At 42.7% G+C, this 25,515-nt stretch overlaps 1 protein-coding gene across 1 annotated transcript in view; it reads right to left on the reverse strand.

The window, feature by feature from the left end:
- FRMPD4 (FERM and PDZ domain containing 4) overlaps positions 1-25,515 on the reverse strand; it is a 91,027-nt gene that overhangs the window by 13,522 nt on the left and 51,990 nt on the right. Inside the window, exons 4-11 of the mRNA XM_077145398.1 lie at positions 21,166-21,270; positions 20,076-20,183; positions 16,662-16,793; positions 12,200-12,319; positions 6,352-6,488; positions 3,536-3,662; positions 1,187-1,276; positions 415-597 (exon numbers count right to left, since the gene is read on the reverse strand). Coding sequence (XP_077001513.1) covers positions 415-597; positions 1,187-1,276; positions 3,536-3,662; positions 6,352-6,488; positions 12,200-12,319; positions 16,662-16,793; positions 20,076-20,183; positions 21,166-21,270 — 1,002 coding nt within the window. The remainder of the gene's footprint in view (positions 1-414; positions 598-1,186; positions 1,277-3,535; positions 3,663-6,351; positions 6,489-12,199; positions 12,320-16,661; positions 16,794-20,075; positions 20,184-21,165; positions 21,271-25,515) is intronic.

Genomic DNA, 25,515 nt, shown 5'->3' on the forward strand with positions numbered 1-25,515 from the left:
ACAGCACAAATAGCAATTCACAGCTTTTTCCTGAAGAATAAACACATAAGGACCAGTTCAACAAAAGGGAATGGGAATTCCAAAGGAAGCTGTTTTGGAAAAAATCTCCCTGACTCTGTATTATATAAGATCCCTATATTCCAAAAGTTAGATTCCTGTCTTCTAGAGGCAGAGGGACCTGAGAAATGATCTAGCTTACATTCCTGTGTAGAGTTGGAGAAACCAAGCCCAGACAAGTCTAGCAACTTGTCCCCAAATCACACTCGGGCCTGAGTTGGGGGGATTTTGCCCAGTGCCACGTTGTGCCTGGGACACTTGGCACATGGTGATGCTTGCCTGCCCTCTGAGCATCAGCAGCGCTGGCAGGATCTAGCTGTTCAAACCAGGGTCAGGCTTCCCACCCGGAAGACTCACCTTGACATCGAGCACGTGGAGCTCCACCCTCACCAAGCTCTCCTCTTCGGTAAACATTTCGATCCTGTTGACATGGCTGAAGTCAGCTAGAAGAGCCACCAGATTGGTTTTGGTGTTTATGACGTGGCTTATGCCATACCGGGGCCCGACCAGGAGAGTCACTTCCGAGCGCTTCTCCGCCTGCTGAGAAAGGGACGTTGACAAGATATAAAAACACGAGACCTATGAAGCACCATGCAAAGCTGAACCAGAGAGCCTGTTTTTATAAGATTAGATTTTCTTTACAAAATCTTTCATTTATATTATACTAAATCATTCAATTAGGATAAGGGTTTGCAGAACCAGGAATCTGCCTGCATAGGCTCTGATAAATTATGACTAATGTAGAAAGTACAGGTTATCATAGCCCAGGATGGTTAGCCATAAGAGGCTTTTAGGAGAGATTTTTATTTTTATTATTTTTAAACGTGAAAGTAAATTCTGGCTCCATGAGTTCAAGGGAGGCCACTGATAGAGTCCTTTGATTCTCTTGGTTCTTTACATTTCTTTTTCTAGGGCATTCTGCAAGGGCATTATCTAGTTTAACATTTCTTCTGCCGTTTTCTGATTGAGTGAAGTAGACTAGAAATGAGGGCCTAAAAAGATTCACAGCTGATTTGCTTTTGACATCAGAGGCAGCTCATTCAAAATGGCCTCTGCAGTGACATTTTTAGAGGCCTCCATGGCTTCTAAGCAAAAGCAAAAAAAAAGAAGAAAAAGAGAAAGAAATTACCACTAACGTTGCCTTGAACACACGGCCCCCGTACAGTCGGAGGTCACTGAGGAACTTGAGATAATGGACCTTGGCTTGTAGTGCAGAGAGCTGAGGAGAGAAAAGAAACCTCAGGTGTTAACTCCATTGGGTGCCACGGGGCTGGAGACCAGCTGCAAGCAAGCACAAGCTAGGAGGATCAGTTCAGTGTGGACAGGGTGGGCCCTGACATGGACCCTGCATTAGGAATAAAAGTAAACCGCTATCGACTTGGTTTCCCAAGGAAGGGCTACAACATGACAGTGAGATTAAAATCATATTTCTTTGTGGGGAAAGGTATGGATATACTCAGCCAGGACACCCAACAACCAAAACCCAAAAGAGAAAATGTTCCATTGAAAGATTTGCTCATTGGGAGATTTCAAGGGGCTTTTCCACTGCACTTAGAGACAAAGGCAGCTTTGGCACACATTCTTCCGGAGCAGGGGAGACTCTCCTGTATGCAGAGTTTGTGGGCTCGCTTTTGAACACTGACATCTGCAATCCACGTGCAGCCTGTTAACACCATCTGACACTTTCCCTCTTAAGTTTCTTCAAGTCTTTGTGAGAGTTCAGGGGAAAATGAACTTTCTGAGCTCCAACCTTTGTGGAAATGTTTGAACTTGCTATATTAATCCCTGCTTTATGAATTTGACTCTAAGAATCTATTGAACTTCACAAATGACTGACAAGTGAAATTCTATCCAAATACAATTTGTCTTTAAAACTTACAAATGTAGGTCCCCACATCATTTAAAAAAATGTCCATATTCCACAGTGACTGAGCTAGGATGCTTATTGGGGTGAAAATTTCCAACAAGGTGTAGTCTTGACTATAAAGCTCTGTTTTCAAGCGCCCATGAAGGGCCAACGCATTTGTTACCTGAACCTAAATGTACTGCGCTTTATGTCATTGCTATTTAGGGCCATTCATCCATCCTTCTTCTTTCAAAAATGAAAGCAGTTTGCAAATCGATCTGAAAGCAATTCACTCTTGGCTAGAAAAAATCGACCTTTCTAGAAGGACAGTGATAGAAGGTAGACAGGTAGATCTTAAAGCAGTTATCCATATTATTACAGGACCAGCAGTCCAGTTATGAACAAAATCACATCGTGTCACTTAAAAGAAAATAGCCTATGGGCAAATGAGAAGGGAAATTTAAAAATTCTTGGCCCATGAGTTCCTACCCACCTTTCTCCAAGCAAGCCAGGGGCTCTTGGTGGTGGAGGCATCAGCCCCGTGAATCTGGGAAGCGGATGCAAAGGTTGCTGATGGTGTAGGGAACTTGACTATATACTTTAAAAAATAATCCATGGGATGAGAACTGCATTGTGTGCCTTAGCTGGTAAAGAAGACTTAACATCTGATACTAAGACCAAGGAATTGCCTGCATAGACTGCGATTTGTATGAGAGTCATTCTATGGTGCATATCTATTGGAAAATGTTCTTGGGTTGTCAGACTGCATCCCATTCGATAGGGATAGTATTTTAAGGCTCTTTCTCTTTCTGGTTCTTGAAACCTTTTGATTTTTATTACCTATAAACCATACTTCTCTACTCTGATCAGCAGTGAATTTTAAAATGTCCTTTGGGTTTCTCTTACTTAATAAAAGAACAAATAAAAAAGAGGAGATTTTAACACTAATGATGGTGAGTGAAAGAAATAATTTTATCTTCTCCCAAAAAGTATTATTTAATTCAGTGGCTGTCAACCGGGGATAATTTTGCCCCCCAGAGGACATCTGGCATTGTCTGGAGACATTTTTGATTGTCTAAATGGAGGGGCGGCGGAGTTGCTCCTGGCATTGAGTAGGCAGAGGCCAGAGAAGCTGCTGCTAAGCCTCCTACAATGCACAGGACAGCCCCCACCACAAGGAATGATCGGTCCCAAGTGTCAATGGTGCCGAGGCTGAGAAACCTTAGTTGAATTCATGTGGCATCTAATCTGCTGGGACCCTTTGCTGGTTGCTGTGCATTTAAACTGGTCTGTGTGGTAAGCAAGAGCTTGATGGAAACAAAGACTTATCTTTCAATTCTATCCTCTAATCATAAGGTCTTAGAGACTATACAAAGTTCTGCACGCACATATGAGCAGAGAGAGCTGTTACAATAAGGAGTCTGTAGCTTGGCAGAAAGAGGTTTCCATAAGAATATTTTTCATGAGTCGTAAAAACATGTCAATTGTTTAAAAAAAAAAGCTATATGTGTTACTGCATCAGAAAATATGGTGCTAAGTATTTTATCCACGGGCTAATTTTAAACATTTAAAAAAATGCACACAAGTCTTTTTCTTTAAACTCTATATTCTATTAAGATGCAAATGCGATACCTTTTTACCCGGTGGTACCAAGTTTTGATTTGCTTTGACAAGGTGCGAGAGTGCTTTCTTTATGTTCTTCTCCTTCATGCTTTGCAGCACAGCAGAAGGAAGAAACGTCTCTAATCCCCATTCTTTCCTGCAATAAAGAGCATATCTTTAATTTCACATTCTTGTGATGATTGGTTATCTAAGACAAAATGGCACTCTGATGTTTGCTGGAACAAATGAACTCTTGGTAAGGCAGGCCCCCAATTAGGGAACTTTTAATTTGCACCCTGAAAAGATACCATTTGATCATTAATACAAATGTTGGAATGAAAAAGAAACATATTCCTTGTTCTCCAGAAAGAATGCTAAGAAGGCGCCGGGGACCAATGGGAACTGAAGAGACACTCTATTTGTCCAACCGACCTCTGAATCTCAGAATTCAATCAAGTATTTGAGTTTGTTTTTGTGACACCCATTTCTCTCCATCCCTTTGTTCCTAGGGGAATGGAAGTACCTTCTTCATGCCCCCAATTCATTCTGCCCTCTCCCGTTCCCTTATCGGTTCTCTCAGCACACACAGTCCCCTTTTCTCCCAGTCATTAACATTTCCAGAACAAAGGTTTGGGAGCAGTGGTGCTGCTAGCATAGAGACAAGTTGAGGTACCAACCTGAAGTATGTCTGGCCCTGATGGGGAGATGGAAACATCAGTCATAGGAGCAAACCAACAAATGTGACCAGGTTGATGTATTTTTCCGAGAACCCTAGCAATGACTACAACTCTATTCCTAAGAAAGTTCCATATTTGGAATTCTAGAAGATCTATCGTGGTTGGTCATGTGCCAACCAGTGTCTTCCATATAGTCTTAAAGACTTTCAAGAAGAATCTGGTTATTTCTCCTTCCCCATGCCCTTTGCAAAGAAGAATGGGCAGACATTCTTTCCTCACTTGATCATTCATGCACCTCTTCATAAAGATGGTGGTTTTTTGTGATCACTAGGTTTTCTTCCTCCTTCTCACTCATCCTTATTGTCTCTACCCCTCATCTGGCACTCCTGATGAGGTACCTTGTTATTCTATTTGTATCATTATTTTACATCATTACTTTTCATATCTGCATGTCTTGCTTTACAATCAGATAATAAGTTCCTCAATGGTCAGGATTATAATTTACACATATTCGCATTTTCTACCATCCTAGTGTGAATACCATGTTAAATGCTCAATTAACGTTTGTTGGGCGAGTGACTGAATTAATGAGAACATTATCATTATCGAGGTCTCTGCAAGATTCTTAAATTAGTTATCTTGATAGGTTTCTGTCTACAATATTCAACCTGGTAAAAGGTGGACACAGGGAATAGGACGAGAAATGCATTTTAATGTCAGGAAATCATTTCAGATTGCACAGGCCACTTTTTCAAACGGGAGCCAGTTTCACTGGGACCCAGGAACTTCAGAAAGGGGAGGGTATGAGGGTGTGAATACATCCACTTGAGCGGGAGATGGCTTTGTGAGCTGAGTTTTTCTCTCAGGGTACTGGGATTGCATGTGTGTAGCAAGGGAAGAGGAAATAAAGTGACTGTGAGAGGGAGGGGTTGAAGGCTTGAGGGTCTCAGGCTGCACACAAGGATTTGCTCCTGGGTATCAACAACTGAGCTGAGAGCTGCAAGAGCAGTGGCGTAGAGGTCAGCAAATTGGAGCTCTAACACGCCCCCCCATGTGTTGAGTAAAAAGCCATTCTGCCCCCTGCTGCGTCAACATGTATTGTGGAATTTAGAAAGGCTTTGTAGGCAGCCCATAGGAAGCTTCTTTGGAAGCATGGAGTTGGGGAGGAACCCAAGGCTTTTAGCATTGCACGGAGTTGTGGCTTCAGCCCTGCCTTGAACTTTGAAATATGAGTTTTCTTTCTTTCATTAGCATTAAGCATTGCCAGGATTAAGTAAGTGGTGGCTGCTTTAGGCTGTAGAATCACCTGCCAACCGAAAGCACAGAGACCAGGTGATAAGACTGTTCTATCTTAAAGGATGACCCTTAAATAGATGCATTAAAGCAAAGGCAACACAAACTGTTGTTTTTTTTAATCTAAGAAGAGGGGATCTACTGGGGCCAAAGATGCTGATAAACGGTGTCCTCAGAGGCATCCACGCCTTCCAAGTGACGTGAGATCCATGAAGCAAAGTCTAATAGGGTAGCAGCTTTTCCCACAACTTCACAGTTCTTTATTCCAAAGACTATCCTTTCAGATTTGAAATGAGCACGTTACATTTTAGATTGCTTTCTAATCATGTAAAGATAATCTCAGGTCACATGGACAACTTTTCAAACACAGGCATTTCAACCCATCACATATGCTGTAGCCCTTTTAAAAGGGAGCCACACTGCCCGGGTTCGAACCTTCTCCCTCTAGTTAATAGCCGTGTGACTTGGGCAAAATTACTTAACCGGTTTCTATGCCTCAGTTTGCTCATCTGTAAAATGGAGCTCAAATACTACTTATCTCATATAGGTGCTCTGAAAATTAAACAGGTTAACGCCTAAAAAGCACTTGGCCCAATGCTTGATTTAGAACCAAGTCCCCTTCGGAATTTAAAAATGTACGCTTCATTTTAAATGACTTAGATTTTAACCACAATCCTCTGGGATAGCTTAACTAAGAAATAGAAGACAGAAGCCCCCAAAACTGAACATGATAGCCATATATTTTGCCCCAGGCTAACAAATGCTCTGCCACAAACAAGATCAAGCTTAGAAATCGAGACAAAGATCAGAAATACACTCAGGCATGAAGGAAGCAGCTTCTCTGCCTCCGAAATGGTGCCCAGAGTTAACACTTACTCGATGTATTTGAGTGAGATCTTCTGCGTTTGCTTGGTGGTAACGGTGGCGATGTACATTTGCAAGGCGGCCAGTCGCAGGGCTATGTCGTATTTCAGCTCCGGCCCAAATCGCTCCTGAACCACATCGTTACAGCTCTGCAAAGAGACCAGCAGAGGGCGCAGCACGTCAAAGAATGGGCATGCACAGCTGGGCTTAAGAGGAACGTGTGACACTCATTTCCCCAGTTTCAACCTTCACTGCAAAGGCAAGGAAGCTAAATGTGCAAACATTTCCAGTGGGCTGCTTGGAACCGAGTCACTATTTAATTGCTCACACAAATGTGGAGACCACACAAAACACTTAACAGTCATCCATGAGCTATTTAAAGATTTAGATTTTTGTAAAAATAATTCGGATTTGGGTATAAAATTTCCAAACTCAGGTGCCACAACTGAACACATGAACTCTTGACAGCACGATGTGGCTTGTGGAATTAGGCTGCTAGAGTTGGAACCCTGGGTTCCAATCCTGTTCTTCCACTTCACAGGGACATGGAAATTTGAGTAAGTTCCTTAATTGTTCTGTGCCTCAGTTTCCATTTCTGCCAGTCGGGCCTGATACACTACCCGTGCACAGGATGTGTAGAAGATTAAATGAGTTGTTTAAAAACCCTTAGAATGCTGCCAGATGAGTTGTAAGCACTGATATATGTTAGCTGTGCTAACCATCAGCATCGTTATGCTCTTCCACCTTCTCCTCGTGACTATCCTGAGAAGCTTCCAGAAGCAGAATTAGCAAGGATCCTGGCTTTGAAGTCCTGGCCCTGCCAATCACTACCTGTGTACATAACCTTAGACCGGTTTACTTTAACGTGCGTAGCCTGAGTTTACTCGTCTGTACCAAAAGGGTCCCCACTGCCTCCCTCGCTGGAGTGGTACTCAGCTCAGATGCGATGCGCTTCAAGCCCTTTATCGCCAAGCATGGCAGCACAGGGTCAATGGTAGCTACAAAAACTCTCGGCTTGTCCCGGTGGCCACCGCTGCAGCCTGCATCGTCAAACGTGTGACTGAGGGACTCATTCCAAAGGGCAAAGTCCTATCTGAACACAAGGGGCTGGTTTTAGAGTCGCCTTCTCATTCACTCAGTAGGAGCCAAGGGCACTGAGTGAAGTGGGCAGCACGGCACTGCCTGAGCATATTCTGCGTGGATGTTTACTCACTTGTGGTATGGGGAATGGGCTGCTGGGCTAGAAAATATGATATGTAGTCCCCTTCTCCATTCCTTCTTTCTTCAACCCAAGAAGATTTCAAGTGGAAAACCATATCAGGATTTGTTCGCCTCCTATGCAAAAGGGGCATGTTTATGTCCACTTGGGATATCATTTTTTACTAAAATGGGAACACATACCCCTGTATGGTTTCTGCAGATATTATTTGCCCTGTGCATCCTTGCACACGTAGTGCTGGTACCATGCAGTGCATGCTCTGCATCCTCAGCCCATCTCTTCGCTCCCAGAAGTGAAGTCACTTTCTATGCCCTGCCCGTCCTTAATTTGGGCTTTCATTTTGGCATCCCCTTAACATCTTAAACCTCTCTGGCTTGCGTGGCACCTTTGTTGGAACCACGTGGTTCTGTCGGAGACAGGGCGGTCTGAGCAGAGGCGGCCTCTGAAAGCACTCCCAGGCTGCTGTTTTGTTTCTTTGGCCTGGACTTTACCAGGTATTTCCAGTGCCCAGGAATGTCCGTAATGGGGCAGCAAATGGTTGGTGGCCCAGACACGGTCATCTTCTACTCTACTGAGGGATGGGGATGAAGAAGTCACTCGTCACAGTGCCAGGCCCGTAGCAGGCACTTGAGAAATCACTTTTTTGATCAATTGTTTTTTGATAAAATCACTTTCTTCTATGACTGCTAGTACATAACGATTTGAAACTGGGGATTTCGGCATAGAATTCAGAGACAAAATCTCTGGTTTGAGCCTATGCTCTGTCATATATTAATCAAGTGACCTTGAACATGGTATTTCATCCCTCTTGAATCTCTTTTCTTTTCTTCAAAATGGGCAAGCAACGGCTGTCTCTCAAGGTTGCTGTGATACCTGTAGGGATGTCTCAGAAAATGCACTATGCTTTACAAAGGGGAGTCTTCATTTTTACTTCTCCTGAGAATTGTGGCTGAGACCATTTTTCTCTCCATCCCTCTTATACCCTGTACTTACCCAGACTTCTGGGTGAATTTTTTGGCAAGGTGATTAGTCGGCTAATTACCTTATAGAATTAGTTCAGACGGATCCTGCAGAATTAGTGTGAAGTCTGAATTATATATATTTTGTGGTATTAATCATGCTTTTATTACTCTCCAGTTTGCTGCTTAAAATACAGTTATACAAACTAAAGGTGGTCATTATTCTCCTAAATGGAAGCCCCAATGGGTTCCATTTTAAACCTAGAAAAGTTCATTCATAATTAACACGTTAAATGTTAAGATGGAAACAAACACTATCGAAGTGTTTGAAAACATTTTGCTGCCTCTTAGGTATTATCTTGTTTACTAATTGCTGCAACAATCTCTTTCTTAATGGTGAGAGGACATAAACATCACCACAGCCTATTATAATTAAGAGTTAGAACAGTCTGGATTCTTAGGCTTCATTCTTAATATATATGTTAAAATCTGTGAAATACCTCATGGCCGATTAACAACTCAGCGATTAGTAGATATTCTCTTGATGGAAACCTCTCTTTTCATCTCCGTGCTTCATTGAGTCAATGGCTGTTGTCCTCTTTAGGAGCCCAGTAGGTTACATTTTGTCTTTGTAGCATGATCTATATCTATATGTATATAGATATTTAGCGTCTGCTTATTCATTTGTTCTCAAGGTTAATTTTATTGCATCTTTTTAGTTTCTTAAAAGCAAAATCAGCCCACAGGCAGCATTTGCAGATATGTTGGCACAGACAAGTGTGTTATTTTAGATATACCATGCATTCTGTGATGCAGGCATTTTAGGAGTAGAGGGTCTGAGGCAAAGAAGCTCTCAGTTCTTCTTCTCAGTGGAGGCTATGTAAGATGACAGTGGCTTGATTTTGGTCTCCCATACTCACCATACCACTTCCCCCCACTGCTACTCCTCGAAGGGGCGGCTACTCCACCCCCACCCCCACCCAACACCCATGGTAGGAATGTGGAAACATCCTCCGTTGTCCTGTCTTCTGTTAGTCCCTGGGCAAGATCCCTGGACAGGGTTTCCTATCCTGAGGATGGCCCCCTCGTATAAAAGATGTGTTTTTGACTAAGAGACAGCTCCATAAACTGCAGTAGATCTGAGCAAGCACATCTCAAAAACAACTGTGCTTAGCAATACTCTGTCTACTTTAGAAGTCTCCCATCTCCAAGACAAAAGATATTCTTCTTGTATAAGTACAATGGACTTATGATGTTTTAAAACAGAAGCAGAGTCAAATGGTTTCAAAGCATCATCCATTTAAAGGGCTGGGTATATAAATACCGAGAACGATAACCAAATGCATCTCACTGTCTACAGCTATGCCCTGTCCAGCCCCTGTAAGTATTTATTTGCAACTAACAAGCTAAGAACCATGGCACAAAGAGGTCTGAGTTGCACTGGCAGAGTCTTGGGTTGGTCCTCAGTGGAATGTGAGGACTGTGTAGTAGTAACAGATCAGCTGAGAACCAGGCCATTTTTATCATGCAGTCACATCGGGGTCACCTGGCCTGGTGAGGAACAGGGCTCCTGTACAGGTGAAGGGCTCAGTGGACCAGAGCTTAACACTTTAAGAACTCAGATAATGGAAGTTTTGCTGTTCATGGTGGAAAACCTTTTATGTACACTATACATTTCTTGACTTGATAAACAGGGTATCCTGTTCAGGATTTGTCTTTTTGTGATGACTTGGGATTTTCTTCCTGAACATTAATCATCCCACCGAACTATAAATATCACAGACTGTTCTAGAGACCACTGAGGTGGGGCAGGTTTACCTGACATCTCCCTGAGTACCTCCATCTGCTGTAATGTCCTAGTAGGTTCTACTTCTTTCTTCGGCTTAATTTTTGTTCTCCGGGGTTATTTCCAGTTTAATTTCTGTCGCCATTCCTAATTCTAGGACTTTTGTCTTGTCTCTATTCTGTTTTCCATCTAGTTCCTTTTCCCACCCATCTTTCTAAAGATTGCAAAAGTTTTCAGGTATACAAGAAAACACTGAGAATAGTAAAACAAACAGCAGTGTACCCATTACCCAGAGTTAACAAATGTTCCCTTTTGTTTTCTTTTTCCTACTTTTGCTTTTTCTCTTTTACTTAATGGCTCCTGCAAGGCTTGCCTGCAGGTATCCTCAGCTAAAGAGAGTATGTTATGGTTTTCTTGTTTTGTTTTTTGCCTCATTTTTGTATTTTCTCCCTTTTTTGTGAAGGAAGGTTTCATTTGAGTTTGTAACATCTTTGAGTGGTTGTAATGCTAGATGTTTAAGCATTGAGTGAGTACTTACTGTTGAATGGGATTATGCTGGAAATTTAAGTGAAAGTAATGGGAAGGAGTTTTAGAAAACTATCGGAACATCTCCTGCAGATACAATTGGATAAATTGCCTTTGGGAAAATTCTGCCAGATACTCATTCCTGGAAGCATCATTTTCTGAGGTGTACATCCCAGAATCAGATATAGATAGTATTCAAAGGGTACTCTCAAAGTCTTACCATTTTGAAATGAATAATTCCAGTGTAACAAATATCACACTATTTCAGAAAAATCTAAGTGCCCAGTGAATGAATGAATAAGTGAAAATAACAGGGAAGGGAAAATTCTTCCTTACAGTAGAATGGCAATTAATAAATGAAGAGAAAATAGTGGAATTAGAAAAATCATCATTTTTCAACCATCATAATAAGAACAGATTCAGGCAAAAATCATCAATGAATAATTAAAGCTAGTGGGTGATAGTTTGAGGAGGCACAGAGTAATGAATCTATCACAAAGTGACTCTCTACAAAATACCTATTAATTACACAAGGAAAAGTAGTACTTTCGGAATGGAGAAATTACCATGGGTCAAAGTTAATCTCACCATTGAAGGGCTCCTGATGGGATACACTGAGGACACAAAATCACTTACATCGCTCTCCTACCCAAAACGTATAACCACAGTCTAATTATGAGGAAACATCAGGGAAATCCAAATTGAGAGAGTTACACAAAATAACTGATTAGTACTTCTCAAAACTGTCAAGGTCATACAAGTGAAAGAAAGGCTGAAGAATGTTCCAGATTTAAAGAAATTTAGGGACACGACAATTAATGCAAAATGGCATCATGGGTCTATAAAGAAATTGATATCAAGGACATTTTGGGGATGATTGACAAAATTTGTAGATAAGATAATGGTAATATATCAATGCTAAATTTCCTGATTTTGTTCATTGTTCAATGGTTACATAAGCAAATGTCATTTAATTTTAAAAATGCACAATCAAACTATTTAGAGATAAAGGGGCATGACTTCAGTAACTACCTTTCATATGGTTCAGAAAAATTTTATGTGTGTGTTTGTGTGTGTGTGTATGAGAGAGAGAGGGAAAGAGATAACATGTACACACACTAAAGAAAAAGTAAATGTGAGATATTAACGATCAGTGAGTCTTGATGAAGAGTGTAGACATACAAGTCTTGCAACATTTTCATAAACATGAAATTATTTCAAAATAAAGAGAGCACTACAGGATCATCTCATAATGCATTGAGTTTGGGGTGGGTGACAAGGAGAAAGAAGATTTCAAAGAATTCAGGAGAAAATCTCAAAGCCAATTTACCCCATGGCGTTACGATAAAACACGTCGAATTTTTCACATACCTGAACATAGAGATACTCAAAAGCAACTGGATCTCTCCTTAAAAGGTCAATTGGGTCCTTTGGGACAAAGCTAATTCGGAAAAGACACCTCATCTTATGGGAGCTGGGCCTCTGTGTCACCTAGAAGAACAGACCAATCACACAAGAATCCTTCAGTGTCACAGAGAATTGGCTGAGGAACACAGAAACAAGTTGTCTGTTTGCTTGTTTGTTTTTTGGACACCAGGAAAGGAAACAGTTGAAATTCTTTATTTCTCATAGACACTCATTCTCTGAAAACTGCCCATGCCTTGTGACCTAGGTTGGGTTCCACCAAAGCAGACCCTGGGATGAGGGTCAGTATGTAAGGGATTTATTGTAGAACGCTGGCAGTGTTCCCGGGAGAGGCCAGTAAGGGAGTGGGAGAAACTGGTCAGGGAAGGAAAGGCAGCTAAGCAAAGGGGTGACCCCAGGTGAGCCCTGTAGAGAGTAGCCACAGTCTGAGCCTGCAGGGGACTCTGGAGGGTAAATTATGCCACACAGCTGTGAAGACTTCAGCCAAAGAAGTAACTCATTAGGTATTGGTTTAGGGATGTCCCAGCGGGGCATGAACTCCCAGACTGTGGACAGTGTGGCCTCCGGTAGCCTGAGGGCAGTCCTCCCAAGGAGATCTGCAGGGGCTGGTCCTTGGAAGTACCCAGGTGAAAAGTTGGGCGAAAGCACAAAAAATGGGTGCAAGGGTGGAGCAAGAGATTGTCTGCCAAAGTTTGTCATTGCCTAACACTGCTGTTTGTTTGTTTTTAAACTTTATGGCACTTTTCAAATGTTTAAAGGAGCTTAGAGTGCACCAGATTCTTTGTGAGTATGGCCCCTGGATTGTTTTGCTTTGTTTTCCTTTGTCTTGTCACACTATGGATCAACAGCTGTGTGTCAGCTTCTAAAATCCTTTTGCAATAAGGCAGGGAATCAGTCAATAAATAGTGGCACTTAATAAACGGTTGAATGAACGAAAGGCAATGGACTCTAAGAAGGAAGACAAAAGCTCTTTTGTTTCCCTCAAAGGGGTCAACGAAATGAAATTAAAGCCGTGCAGCAGTGCCACACAGTTGCACATCACTGCTTTTATAGAGGGGACAAGTCTGGCAAAATAAAAAATGGTCCTGAGCTGCAATTTAAAAATTCAAAATAAAGATCATATTATTGAGCCCCAAGGCCAATATATTCTTACAGTTTACACTGTCAGCTTCGTTGACTAGAAGGGTTCCAACGGGAAGGGAGACCCTACTCTTTGGTGTCCAGGCACACCGTGCAGCAGTAATGCTGAGCCTACTCTCTGGCTGTGGGCGGGATCGTATGGCTGCCTCATGAGACCTGGGGGCCACAGGACGCTCAGCCCTGGAGGATGATAGAGCAAACCAGGAGGAGGAAATATGGGAACCTAAGAGCCCTATGGTGCTGCTCAGCCCTGCGTCTGTGTTTCACTGTGACATCACGGGGTATTTGGTCAGAAGGTCAGCTTTCACGTTAGCAAGTCAGGCATCATAATATCCCTGGCTCCTTTAATTAATGGTTAGAATCTCTCTTTCCTGAATTTTCCATAAGCCATCTTGTATCTGTTGTTACTGTCAATAGGCTCCATTATTTGGGTTATGCCATCAACAACCCAGGCACCCTTCCTATAACACCAGGCACTATGCCTGGAACAATTTTTACCGCCCCCCATTCTTAGTCCTTCTGCAGAAAAATATAACATAGACCAAAAACCCAAAACCAAACCAAATGCATGCATTTTTATTCTTCCCGGCTGAGGTGCATAGAGAGGCTTATTAGAGAGAAGCAGATTAGACAGTGGCATCTAACAAGAGAGAGAGGGACCATAAAAGGGGGCACCAGGGAGGGGCATCGTTAAAAGGGACATCCCAGAGAGAGCCACCATAGAAAGGGACACCTGAGAGAGGGTCACCACAGAGATGGGCACCCCAGAGAGACACATCATAAATGGGAACATCAGGGTAGCCCAGCATAGAGTGGCTTCTCGGAGAAAGGCTTCTTCAAGACAGGCGTCTTAACCCCATTTGCGTTGCAGCATGCTCACATCTCCCCTCACTCATCCCTCCCACCCTCATCGGCTCCCAGGAAGGCCATCAAAAGTAGGAAATGCAATCAAAACCGGGACCAACCTCTACCTAGGGCCCCTCACAAAAGGTCAGTGCTGAGTCACAGTGCAGTGAGTGAAAAACCAAAGACACCTACTCTGGCCCATGCAAGATACACAAATTAGTTTGGGAAAATAAAATTAATGTAATACAAAAAGTGCATTAAGCTCATTAGAAATGATAGTTCATTGGAATAGTAACAGTCTTGGAAAAAACCCACAATTTCTTGGAAAGTTTAAATATTATATAAATAGTATTTTCTAGACAGAAATTTAGCATCAAGTGATTAGAAAGTCAGGTACAGTTGCTTAGGAGTTCTTTTGGGGGGTTTTCATTAAAATAAATGTTTTACATGATTTTTTGTTACTGGACAGATTATAATTTCTTATACTTTCTCCCCCATCCATCATCCCTATATTTTACTGGACATGGTTTTCTGATGCATTTCTTTGAACGGCCTAGGGCTGGCTTGCTACAGGACTTTTAAATCACTTTACTTTTCTAGAGATAATACTTACTTTTTAGCAATTTGATTTTAGTCCTGATTCTAGAAAAGCTTCTCCTAGAAGGGTAAGGGGGTGAATCCCTGTTAGAGTTTTTGATGGTTTGTTTCTGGCTAACGTTTTTTAAAATTGGGAATCCAGCTGGAACAAGAAGTCATGGTTACACAGCACCAGAAGAGAATTTTAAAGAATTTTTGCCCAATTAAACCAGCTTGAAGCTTTCATATAAAGGCCATATCGTAGATGGAAGTTTAGAGAAGATTGGGAAATTCTCTTACACCCAGTGTTGGCTGGGGTTTCCATAGCCTCCCAGTGATTGGCTGTTGGTGCTGTGCCCATGTGCCCTGGGCACTGACTGCTACAGGTGGAAGGCTCGTTCCTGCAGGCCCCTGCGACCGTCCGCCAGCACCCGGCAAAGTGGAATCGCCAGGCAGGACCCGCCCTCGGGACAGCGCGTTGGTGGACAGAGGTCCCGGCCGCCTCACCCCACGGCTGGGAGAACACTGAGGCAGGTGCTGCATCGCTTCCCAGAATTCCCCAGTTGGACTGCGCTCCAGTTGCCAACAGTGCTAACTGGTCTGAGTATACATTCTTTATTGGTTTCCCAATTTTCCCCATTTCCTTTCCCTGCTCTCCTGCTGGCCTTTCCTGAGATCTCCTCCCAAATAAACCACTTGGATTCAAGTCCTTGTCTCAGGGCCCACTTCTAGGGTGATGCAAACTCAGGCACTGACCTTTCAGATTTGGGTTTCTGAATATCAGGGGTTATTTCCCTGTAATGAAGTATAAAATATACCGCCTCTTTCCAATCATGTTTTGGCACAGATTAAATGAATAAGCACCCATTAACTGCTTTAAAAATCTATCATCTATCTAATGTATATTGATTTAGACCTGATAGAAATAATAGGTCGGGTTTAGGTGGAGGAGTATAAATCAGCCCAAATGGCAACTTTCTAACTGGTTCATTAACACTGAGTTGGGCCTCATTGAGAGAGTGGGGCATATCTGTGGGACCCAATGTGTGAGACACCAGCTTTAATTATGGGACAGCCAGGAATCACCTTAGTGTGATGACACCTCATGCTACTTCATGCCTATGGTAGTGTCCCGACTCTTGGCTACACACCCTGGTGTCCCCTCCTGCCCGCCTCCCTGAAGTTCCCTCATCACTGAACTCTCCTATTTACGAAGAATTGATCCAAATCCCTTAAACAGCCAACAAAGACTCTGTGGAACCACAAGAAAAGTCAGGGTGCCACGATGAGTTCTGCCGCTAAACAGTCTGCTGTCTCCCAAGAAAACAGATGGGGGTGGCATCTTGGCAACCAGGAACTGGGACACACTGGTGGATCCCGTATTTACAGTGGGCAGGACTGGGGCAGGGTTTCAGGCTTCTGAAAATCGTCTGAAGTATGGAGCTGGAATTTAAAACAACTAAGTCTGATTTCAGCTTCATTTAAGTAATCTCAGGAGCCATTTTTTTTTAGCACTTTCAAGAGCTGGATGATCAAAATGGGTGAACAAGTCATTACAATAACAAAACAGAATTCTCCAGAGCCCATTTCTCAAGGAGGAGCTGCTGAATCTCTGAATGACAAATCTAATTGGGAGACCAACTTGCAGCCTGTGAATAGTCGATAAAAAGTGAAACATCACCTTGTAAAATCAAATCTGTTTCCAATGCCAGTGCTGCCTTTGGGGGACGGGGGGGTACCCAGGGATGCAGTTAGGTCACTTTAAGGGCTCTAGGAAGGAAGAACTCGGCATCGGGTGCCCGTGGCTCTCCCCAGCATCGCCACTCGAGGGTGAGATTTCACAGACCTGAGTCAGAGTCTCTTGTTCATGAAGCAGGAACAGCTTGGTAGCTGCCCCTTCCGTCCTCTGCTCAAGCATGAGGGAGAAGTGCTCGATGCCCTTGATGGAGAGCTTCTCTTGAAGGGTTAAGATGACATCCTGGCAGAGGAAACATCGACAAGGTGTGATCAAAATTGAGGCAGTCCTTGTGTTTCATCTATTGCCACCGAAAAGCATCACATATGTGGGCTTCGGATTTTTAATCTTATACCTTTGGTTGATTCTGAAGCTTGCTGCTCCAGAAATGTAGAGAAAGGAGATTGTCCTTCTCTTGTCCTGAATTCATGGCCTCCCTCACTACCCAAGATCTTAATGCAGTTCAGAACAGAGAAGCAACAAGGTAAATGGCTGGAGGAAGGGCTTACCTATCAGGTGAGTGCCAAATGAGAAAGGTTGTCAATATACTGTGGAGTAGAGTCAGTTCAATCCCCTTTTCCTCTAAATGGGATGGCACTTTTGCCAACTCTGAGAGTTGGCAGACTGCAGCCAGGGGTCAAATCCAGCCTGCAGCCAGTCTTCCTGTTTTATAGACGCGCCCCTCCATTTACATGTTGCCTCCAGCTACTTTGGTGCTGCAGCAAGGGAGCCACACGGATTGAATGACCCACAAACCCATGACATTTACTACCTGGCCCTAAACAGACAGTTTGCGGACCCCTGCTCTACCCTTCTGTCATAGAAGTAGGATAGTGGTTAGGAACGTGGGCTCTGGAAACAGCCTGGTTTCTAACCTTGGCTCTGCTGCTGCTTAGCTGTGCTGCTTTGGGCAAGTTATTTAATCTCCCTGTATCTCAGTTTCCCTATCTGTAAGCTGGAGAGAATAATAATACCTGTCTCAGAATGGTGTTACTATTGACTCAGTTTGGAACAGAGTTAGGGCACCATAACAAGGCATATTAGCCTTTATTTTAAATCTCTGGGGAAGGTGGAAGGAGCAAGCGTTCTCAGCAGGATGCAACATTTATCACTGAGAAAGCTGTGCCATATATACACACGTAGCCACACACATTTATTGCCAAGAAAAACCAATCTCTTCAATCTTTCCTCTTTTTTTTCATGCACTTAAAATTAGTAAATGGCCCCTTAAACTTTTTCAAGATAATTTCTCTACCGGGAGCAATTTTGTCCAGTGGGTGTGTGTGTGGGTGGGGGAAGGGCATTGCTACTGGCATCTAGTACCTAGTGGGTGGAAGCCACAGATTCTGTAAAGCCTCCCACAATGCACAGGACAGCCCCTGCAGCAAAGAATTATCTGCCCCAAATGTCAATGGTACGGAGGTGGAGAATCTCTGCCATAGGGTTTTCTTTTGCCAATTTCTCTAATGTTTTGCTTCTTCTCTGTGGACCTTTCCCAATATCTCCAGGCCCCAGTAAAACAAAGATCCCCGCCCCTCCCCCAGAAAAATCACAAAAGATATTCCTTGACTGTGTAGAATTTCATAAAAAAGATTCTTTGCTTCATAATTTTTGCTCAAGGCCCTAAACATTTCCCTGAACCAATAGGGAGGACCCTGGAAAATTATTAGCAATAGTTTTCCCTTGTTGTGATGCTGTCGCAAGAATTTGGGCAATTTTTATTCAACGGTACCACATGCCACTCCTAACAATAATCTTTCTATTTTCCACCTACTGGCCTGTGTCTGTTGTGATAGTAAGGCCATTAGGATATAAGAAGAGACAACTTTAACTTGATTTGAACTCTTTGCATTGCTCCTCGGCTCCTCACTGCCATTCATAATCCTTGGAGAAGTCAAACTGAGTCTAGCATGGGTCGCTATAGTAGAGTCCGGAGGAATTTGTGACAGGGCTTGCTTTTAAATTTAGATTTGTATCTGTTAAGAAATGCATCCAAGTTCTCACCTACATCTTCAACTGGGTAGGAAGTTCAATAATGAGCTTTCCGGATGAGTGGGTAACAAAGAACCAGGTGCCCAGGGGGCTGTATTCACCTATCTCTATAGGTTAGTTCAGGGATCAGCAAACTATGGCCCGTGGGCCAAATCTGGCCATGCCCATTAGTTGTTGCATTAGCCTGTGGCTGTTTTTGTGATAAAAGGACAGAGACTGAATGGCCCTCATTGCCTAAAATATTTACTATCTGGCCATTTACAGAAAAAGTTTGCCGACACCTGGGTTAGTTAATCAATAATTGATCCACATCTCACCATAAATTGATATTGAGTAGAAAAAAAAGAAAAGGTCTTTTTCGGTCATGACCATTTAAAATGAGTAGCCTTGTGCAAGGGAAGTTACTATTTTATCCGGAATGGTTTAAGGATGATTTAGCTGTTCAATCATCAATTCACTTATATAGTCTGCTCTATTACCTGCTAAATCACTACATGTTAAAAGCAGTTCGAAACAAGCTGCTTGCTGGTATCATGACAACAGGAATACGCAGTGAATGGGCCTTTGCAGAAATGGTTCCATGCATAAGGATCTATGCCGATTAATTAAAAAAAAAAAAACTGAGAATAGGAGGTTGCCCATTCATAGACATTTTTAGTGCAGAGTCAATATTCTCTTGATAGATTATTTTACAGATCATCACTAGTTACTTTTGCCCCCTCATAAAAATCTTTTTTTATTGTGCCACTTGAAGAAACTCTATTTTTAGGCTGATGGAGCACCAGGGAACAATCCATTTCTGAACACACTTTTGTCCAACAAAAAAGAGACTGTGCACTTTATTTTTTTCCCCCTGGGGAGGAAGCATAGGGGGGAAAAAGAAACCGATATGCTTTGCCATAATACTCATTATATAAAACTCACCTGTGGCTCTGAACTCTTAGGAGTGCTTTGTGACTCTTCATTTTTACACTTTCCCCTAAGATGCATGCTTCATTTCTGCCTTTTTATGCATTGTTTCTATGCAATTGGCTATGGCAACTAAAAGTGTTATCTTTACACGACTCTACCCCTTGTTGTGGCTGGACACCAGAGGGGCAGATAGTCAATTAACAGCTAACATCTTAATCTTGGCAGCTGACTTTGCTGAGGATTCATGCTGGCTTTGGGCAGGGTGCCAAGCCTTCCTGGGAGTCATGCTATTTTAATTAATCCACAGTCACATTAAAATGAGTGGCCTGGGTGTTTCTTCACTGATAGCATATTATATTGTTTCTCAACACCAATAAAGAGAGAGAGCGAGAGAAAGAGAGAGAGAGCAAGAGAGAGAGAGCATACCCTCCATAGCTCAAGCTTTTGGTTTGGGTTTGTTTTCAAGCATTCACACACTACCTCATGTGGGAGCAACCAGTAATATCTCAGGAAAAAAACCCAGGAGAATTCTGGAAGAAGCTCCTGCCACCCAGGTACAACCATGGGGCTCTCAGAGCACCCCTGGCAGTGTTGGCTCCCAGGGCTGAGAAGCCGTCTTACCTTTATGGAGGTGCTGCAGTCAAAGCGGAATGATTTGGTCTGCCCATTTTCCAGATAGACTTTCAAAACGTTTGGCATAAAAAGAAGTGAATTGTCCTTAACAGTCTCCTATTTAACAAAAAAAACGGGTGATAAGTCAGTGAAATTAGAATTCTGTGCTTTACAGGAGCAGCACCGGGCTAGTATTCTACTCAGGACATAGAAAACGAAATCTCTAAGGCCAACCAAGGTATCCTTTTGGCATTAGGTATCTTCAAATTCAGACCCAGGATCAGCCTCTGGGCTGTGCCCATTATGTGTGCCATAATGGGCACAGCAAGGGTGAGATTTTATCCTTGTGAGTTTATTTAAAAAGCAACAACAAAGACAACATCTGGCATTTCAAAGGACCAGAAAGTATCAGGGCCCTGGGTGACGTGTTCTACAAACTACAAACACTGAGCTATATTTTGACCCAAGTGGCAAATGAAGCATCCTACTGCTGCTTGCATTACTCATTTGGAAGATCAATTACATGCCTGAGAAATCATGATCTTTATCGTGACCTATTGATGGAGATCTGGGCAGTATTTATTTATTTATTTTTTAGTTCTGGCTGCAGATACAAAACCGTTCCATCATTTGTTCTTTGCCATTTTGATTAGTTGAAAGACGAGAGCCCTTTGTTTTGGATAAGAAGAAACTTAGGGGAAACAAAATACCTTTCTCAAAAGACATAAAGGGCTGGTCTAAGGAATAATGCTTAGCTGGCAGAACAGGAAGAAACAGGTGGAAGTTTTGAGGAGGCATATTCATATCAGGCAAGGTGAGTGATCCCAAATCGAGTGAACTGCTTTCCAAAATAGTGAGGTTTCTGATATGAGAAGCATTTAAGCAAAAACTGGACTACTGCATATTCTGATTATGTTAGAGAAGATTCGGGCAAGACTTGATGATTTCTCTTTATGATCCTGAGATTTGAAATCCAACAACCCTGTGATAGTCAACAACCAATTCTGGATTCTCATTCCAGTGGGGCCACTAGCTTTGCTGCGGGCACAGCCCTGCCTTGGAAACTCTGTGAATCATGCAGCAGACATAGGTGGCTCACCGACACTTGGCCGTTGATGATGACCTCCTCGGAGAAGCGCACTTTGACTGGATTGGACTTTAATCTTGCCTTTTTCGCAGCACTAATAAATGCTGATTTGGGAGACTGGAAGGAGAAGAAAACATTTATCTGATTACTTGTAACATAATGCAAACCTTAACAGTTGTTCTCCATTTTTAATCTTCAAAGATATGCAATATTTTTGCTAAAGAGCTAAATGTTCGGTGCATGCCTAATTCAAGGATGAAATGCAAATTATGGCTACCATCAAAACCCTGTCATGCCCATAAACTAATAAGTTTGATTTAGTCATCAGACCAGGACTGCAAACTGCATGTTCGATGTTCTTACTGAGCAAGTTTCTAAGGATCTTTTTAAATGATCACTTTGAAAGTACAGAAGCCCTGCTTTTAGTACACGGTTTTGTACGTAATGAGGAAGGGGAGATGCTGGTCAAACCTAATGCTGGTTTATAATGAGCTGATGTTGGGTTTATGGCGAGTTGATTTATTAACTATCTATTTCAATAAGGTGAAGAAGAGCCACTGATAGTTACACAATGATCAATAATTCTACTATTATCATATTAAGGGCATTTAGGCATGTGAGCAGGGAAGTACACATATGCATGCACACACACTCCTTTCTCTCTCTCTCTCTCTCTCTGGAGCACCCATGCTGTGTGTTACTGCAACCTTAGCTTCAGCCTCTTGTGGGTAACCTGTGATCTTACTGGGCAGGGCAGAGAGGAGACCTTGACTTACAATTAAGAGGTGACTTCATATTCTGCCTCAAATTATAGGCTCTTTGTAACTTCACGATCCTTTCCCTTCTTTTATTGGGAAGAGGGGCTGAGTGACTCGGGTCTTCTTCCTCGGATATTGGACGTGCAATGGGAGAACCTGCTTAGATGGGTGCTGGGATCCAGGGACACCCCTTGAGCTTGGTAAAGCCACTCCATCTGAGACTCATCCTTGGAGTGGAATTATAATGAAGCCTAAGGGAGAAGTCATCTAGCAGATGTGTACTATATTTCAGGCACCACTGAATTATTTTTTTAAAAAAGAACACCATTCTCTATTGAACCTAATATATAAAGTAAATCTTTAGTTTGAATCATACGATTGCCATTTTATAGATTAAAATGGTCAAATATTGGCAACTGAATATGGTTCAACCTAATGTTTATCATACTATAAAGTCCTAAGACACTAAGGCTGTGGCTTAAAGAATTCTAGGAATTGACACTAGAATCCACACAGAGGCTCAACCAACTGTGTATTGTGTTAATCTCAAGGCACAAAAGCCAATCAGTGTGACCTGTAGTTTGGATTTCAACTAAAATAAAAAACAATAAAAAGTCCCACATCTGACAGATATAAGTAGATTTGAGACCAAAGGAAAAACAACGTGATAGAACAGATAAGCAAAACGTGGCACAGCCATACAATGGAATATTATTCAGCCATAGAAAGGAATGGAGTGCTGATTCGGGCTGCAATGTGGATGAACCTTGGAGACATGGTGAGTAAAAGAAGCCAGACATGAAAAATCACATTCAATTATATGGCTCAATTTATATAAAATAGCCAGAATAGGTAAATTCATTCGTGGTTGCCGGGGGTCGGGTGCTGAGGGGACAGTGGGCACAGGGCTGCCTTTGGGGGTAATGAAAGAGCTGCTGGTGATGGGTGCTCAACATCGTGAAGGCGCTGTTTTCTTTAAAATGGTTAAAATGGCAAATTTTATCTTATATGTATTTGACCATAATTAAAAAAAGCCATGGTGGGTGAGTAGGTGGGTGGGTGGGTGGGTGTGTGTGGCGGGTCCCTGGGTGGAATTTTTGCCTTAGTACGAGACGAATCCTGTTATTCCTGGAAGTTCTCCTGCACCCCACCCCACCCTTTTCTAAGAGCAACATCTCCAAGGATGGGGTGGGTGAGCGGTTGGCCTCGAGACCATCACACCTTCCATTCATGTGAGACAATTTGAGAGAACAGCTGCCTTCTTAAAAACCAAACCAAACAAAACCCTGAACTGTTACTCCTCAACGAAGAGCTGTGCACATGCTCCACGTGCCTTTTATCTACCACAGAGCCCATGCGATGAGCCGAGGTGTCCTCATGGGGGTTTTTATAACCATGGGCCAAGTTTAGCCATGATTAACCAGTAAATCATACAGGGGCGAGTTCATTTCCTGTTTTTTAGAAAAAACTGGTTTCCCCGAAGCTCCCCAGCCAGAATGCTGGATTCCTGGTGGAAGCCCAGGCCGTTTGATTCCAAGTCCAGGGTTTCCCCTGCCACACCCCAGTAGGCAACCTGGGAGCTTTCAGAGCCCAGAGGCGTGAGGCACTGCATACCATTCCTGCTTTCACGAGGCAGCCCCACCTTCCCAGAAACACAGTGCCCCTAACCCTGACTGCTGTTTGTCTTATTCCTGTGACAGAGAGAAGAAAACTGCTTACTCAGTCGTACTTCCACACCTCCTGAACTTTCCAATCCAAATTCTTCTCTGACCACCCTATACTATCTAGTAACTAGTCAAGGGGCATATAACATGACCTAAAGATATTACCAGGGAAGAATTTAAGAAAGTGGTATTGCCTTGTCAAACGAGGCTACTTTGTTCTCCTCAGAAGTTCAGTATGCTGAACCCCACTGTGTGGCGCTCCATTATTAGTGGGATATGGTTACAATGGGGGTACTTATAACCTCCTGCTCATGGACACCTGCTTCCTCACAGAGGCATTTTAATAGATTGGTTAGGGCAGCAGAGAAGGTACTAGAAACAGGTCGGGCCTGGTGGCCCGTGGAGCCTGAGGGTCCCCCTGGCTAGTCCCATCCTGAGTTCTGGCTTCACTTCAGGAAGAAAGCCACATCGTCACAGTGCTCAGGTTTTCATTTCTACAAGGCAGCTATGTGGCACTCCTGGGAGGGACAGAGGCTGTCAGGTGATTAAAAGGTTTAGTGAATGCTGAGAGAAACCTTCAATGGCAAACCCCGTAAGTTTAACTCAGGAATTCATTTGCTTTTGAGAGGCCATTTTTTACCTGACAGGGAAACATTATTTTCCCTTAATGATTTTAAGCTGGCAATACTTATTTTGGCACAATGAGTTTAACGCCCGCAAAACGGCCCTAAGTACAGCAGTGACAAATTAGACACGACACCCTAACTCGGTAACACCCGCTTCCCCAGCACTGTTGGAGAATGATGGATTTCACCCGTCAGTGTGCCAAGTACTGAGGCTGAATTCTCTCTGCATCCCAATTTTTAAATTCAACATTTTACTGCAAATGTTTTGCATAATTCCTTGCCTTGACAGCAAAGTATTTTTAATAGAACTTAGTTTAGGGATGCATAGCATTGACTGTATAATCTTAGAACATAGCCATGTTCTCGGGAGTCATGGAAGTCCATAGAGTTATTTACCCCCAAACTAAATGATCCCAGATAGCAGAACTTGAGAAGCTGGGGACACCCCTTTTTTCTCTCTGTTGGTATAGCATGCCACCTCATGTAGACCTATCCCCATATTTATTGACCAGGAAGACCAGAAAGGAAACCAAATAACCAAGGCTGTTAGGTCAATATTATTTTACACACAATGCAAAGTCTGTAGACCTGGGATAAAGTTCTAACTACAAATTCCCAACAGGTACATTTTTCTTATTTATTTCTGGGTTAGTGACTGTGTTTCATATCATTGACATTTTTTTAAATTACTTTTTGATCATGAAAACCTAAACTCTCCAAGTCTGCAGCCTACTTCATGAGGATCAACAAAGTAATGGCTTCTTTCGTTGGCTGCAGTCACCGGTGGTACATGGCATCGTGTCAACCAGGCATTGCCGCAGTTTTAACTTGGATTTCTCTTTGCAAAAACATAGAATGCGCAGCACCCATAAAACCTGGCAACTTAATTCTGAGCAACCTCCAAACCTGGAGGTGCTGATCATAAGCGCTTCATATCCCGTGGTGGAAATGACAAGTAATTACCATTTAGAATAATTAGATTCTCCTGCTGTTAATTAATTTTAAATTAAAGGACACTAATCAACCCCTGCTCCTCTTTCCAAACTCCCTGTTGCTAAGGTGGCCATGATAGATGTGTGGCATGCTCCTGATGCTTTCGGATGCTCTTAGAAGTCACAAGAACATATTTTGAAAAAAGCCCTACATAAATAAGGTTATTTTCTGAAACTGAAGTGTGAGGTCTCAAAGTTGCAATCCCTGCAGCTCTACAGTGCTACTTAGATGATAGGCATGGAGTAAATATTTGGTTAGATACCCAAGCCACTGGTCAGCATGCAAGGGTAGGCATGGTGGTTCCTTAAGGCAACAAAAGGC

The sequence above is a fragment of the Tamandua tetradactyla genome, chromosome X (genome assembly GCF_023851605.1).
Source record: "Tamandua tetradactyla isolate mTamTet1 chromosome X, mTamTet1.pri, whole genome shotgun sequence".
NCBI classification, from domain to species: domain Eukaryota; kingdom Metazoa; phylum Chordata; class Mammalia; order Pilosa; family Myrmecophagidae; genus Tamandua; species Tamandua tetradactyla.